The sequence below is a fragment of the Aplysia californica genome, unplaced genomic scaffold (genome assembly GCF_000002075.1).
Source record: "Aplysia californica isolate F4 #8 unplaced genomic scaffold, AplCal3.0 scaffold00079, whole genome shotgun sequence".
NCBI classification, from domain to species: Eukaryota; Metazoa; Mollusca; class Gastropoda; order Aplysiida; family Aplysiidae; genus Aplysia; species Aplysia californica.
In genome coordinates this window covers 1258819-1261601 of record NW_004797349.1, presented here as the reverse complement: position 1 = coordinate 1261601, position 2783 = coordinate 1258819, and the positions used below count along the sequence as shown (strand labels likewise).

At 44.1% G+C, this 2783-nt stretch overlaps 1 protein-coding gene across 1 annotated transcript in view; it reads right to left on the bottom strand.

Annotated features, from left to right (window-relative positions):
• Positions 1-2231: 2231 nt before the first annotated feature.
• The window catches only part of LOC101852084, a 5311-nt gene continuing 4759 nt past the window's right edge, over positions 2232-2783 (bottom strand). Inside the window, exon 5 of the mRNA XM_005094298.2 lies at positions 2232-2345. Within this exon, the coding sequence (XP_005094355.1) occupies positions 2310-2345 (36 nt within the window). The 3' untranslated portion in view covers positions 2232-2309. The remainder of the gene's footprint in view (positions 2346-2783) is intronic.

The following is a 2783-nucleotide window of genomic DNA, read 5'->3' as shown; positions in this document are numbered from 1 at the left end:
AAAGCATTAGGGTAGAACCATTTTAACGCCCGACACCGACAGTCACTAGTCAGCACTTGATTTGGTGGAGGCGGCCCGTTCTTTTCGTTTCGGCAATGAACAGCGAACTAGATCTATATCTAGATCTAGATTCTATGACGATGACTCGTACTCGTATGATGGTATCAAAGGGAGCATTCGGAGTGCTCAAGACTAGGCCAGGGCAAGATCGACGACAAAAAGACTCGAGGCCTCGATCCCAAAACTGAAAAAAGATCGAGGAATCGAGTCCGATTTTAGATTTTGGAAGCTGCTTCAAGTGGGCTGTTTAGGCCTAGAGGCCATGACTTGAACACTGCTAAAAATAGCTCTTAAGATCGAGACCTCGAGTCTTGAACACTGCTAAAAATAGCTCTTAAGATCGAGACCTCGATTCTCGAGTTTGACAGAAGTGGCTGGCTAAGCCTGCGCGCGTGCTAAGACAGTTGGCTTTCACGCATTTGTGTGTGTGTGTGTGTGTGTGTGTGTGTGTGTGTGTCGTGTGTGTTTGCGTGTGTGTGTCGTGTGTGTGTGTGTTTGGGTGTGTGTGTGTGTGTGTGTGTGTGTGTGTGTGTGTGTGTGTGTGTGTGTGTTGCCTCCCTTCTATCACTCTTGCCAATGCGTGGGGCACAGGTTCCTTCTCTCTTGCACCCTTTGCTTCCTGATACGTCAAAGCATGCTTTGATGACAAATGTTTTGTTATTGTCGACGTTGTGTTATTGTATGCCAAAATATTATTACAAATCATACAAACAACAGTACTGTGTTTTCCAGCTTATAAAAAAAAGTCCGAAGCTAAAGATCGACGTCCAGGCATGATAACTCATTGATACCAACTCAAAACACACAATATGATTTACAAAAGAATACGTGCACAGTGAAGATGAACGTGAAGGGAAATTCGAAAGCAAGCGTTTAATGTTCAAGACAAAAGAAAGAGAAAAGGGAAGTGAATGATTTAATTTGGGATGGGCGGGGGTGGGGCAATAACATTCAAAGTAGCAGTAGCCTATGTGCAGCGTGGTTTCGTACTGGGTTACACGGTAGACACGACAAGTAGGCCTAGGCCTAGTTTAGCATTCACTCATAGCGGGGAAGAGGAAGAGGAAGGTGGGGTGGGGTGGGGGGGTTGCGTGAAACAATTGATATAGTGACTGACTGGTAGTTTCTTGCCCCTACTTCACTAGGCCTACGAAAGTTCGTCCCGGGACCGACCCGTCTGACGATTGAAACCTTTGAACTAGAGTGTCTTGTACCGCACCTATTATTGGGACGTGACATTTTTGTTTCATTGAGTCCCGAGCAGTTGTGAATTACTACAACATCGGTGGGACAGTATGACCTAATACTGTTTTCTCTTTCTCTTTTTTCAAATACGAAGCAACAGAGCACAGGCACACGCAACCTCGATAGTTTAAAAGGGGGTAACTCTATGATTCATCCACCTTGAAGACACAGTCTTGAATATATACATGTATCAAGGCCTAGTGCACGCCAAATTCAAATAGTGAAAAAAAAAACAAAAACATAAGTAAACAAAACTCACAAAAATTAATTTAACTTGGTAATCGGGCTTTAAATTGGGTTCCCCGGGTAATTTTGGCTAATTTTGGGTCGCTGATCACGAAAATCTTATTATTTCTTAGATTAGATCAATATTTAAGACAATTTTGGAATGCATTTTTAACTCCGCCTAGGCCGACATCAAAGAAGCCGCCTTATGCGCCGGATCAGTCCTGTCCTGGTGCGGTGTCTGTTTTGAAGCGAAAAACTCGACAGGATTGTAATAGGTCTAGTGCGGTAGAGATCTAGATTCTTGCCTCGATTCTCGTCTCGGAGTCTAGGCTAGGAACCAGGCTAAAAAAAAGGAGACGGGAGGCATCGACCCTGGGCGGACTCGAAGCTTAGAGTCTGGGAACAAGATCGATTCTTTGAGTCCTCATTGGGACTCGAAAGAATCGATCCCAGAGTCGATCTTGCCCTGGCCTACCCGCTACCCAAGGGAGGCGGTGGCCCTGGCGAAGAGCACACTCTTCGTGGGTCCGAACATTTCGAACAGATAGGCTACCACACACACACACAACAACAACAACAACAGCAACAAAATAGCCCAAATAATTGGCCCAAAATTAAATTAATATTAGAAATGAGAACTTTGTAACTAATAGTAATAGAGATACATACATAATATTTGTAAGCCAAGGCCTTTCAAATTAAAGGAAAAAAACGTTTATTTTTCCACTAAACTTCCTTGGCCTTACACACACGTAGAAGTCTGGACGGGGCTTTCTTCATTTCCTTTCTGCTTGAACGGTGGGTCTGTGGTACTGAGGAATTGATCAACTGTAATTACGTCTCTTTATACTCTGTCCCTAGTGACTTGCTATTACAGTCAAATGTAAGAACATCAGAGTATGGAACTGAATGCCATTGTGCGTGTGTCTCTCTCTGTGTATGTGTGTGTGTGTTTGTGTGTGTGTGTGTGTGTGTGTGTCGTGTGTGTGTGTGTGTGTATGTGTGTGTCTGTGTACGTGTGTGTTTGTGTGTTTGTGTGTGAGAGAGAGAGATATATATATATATATATATAGAGAGAGAGGAACAAAAAGAGAGAGACAGAGAGGGAGGAGGAGAGTGAGAGTGTGAGTGTGTGTGTGTGTGTGTGTGTGTGTGTGTGTGTGTGTGTGTGTGTGTGTGTGTGTGTGTGTGTGAGAGAGACAGACAGAGAGAGAGAGAGAGAGAGAGAGAGAGAGAGAGAGAAGAGAGAG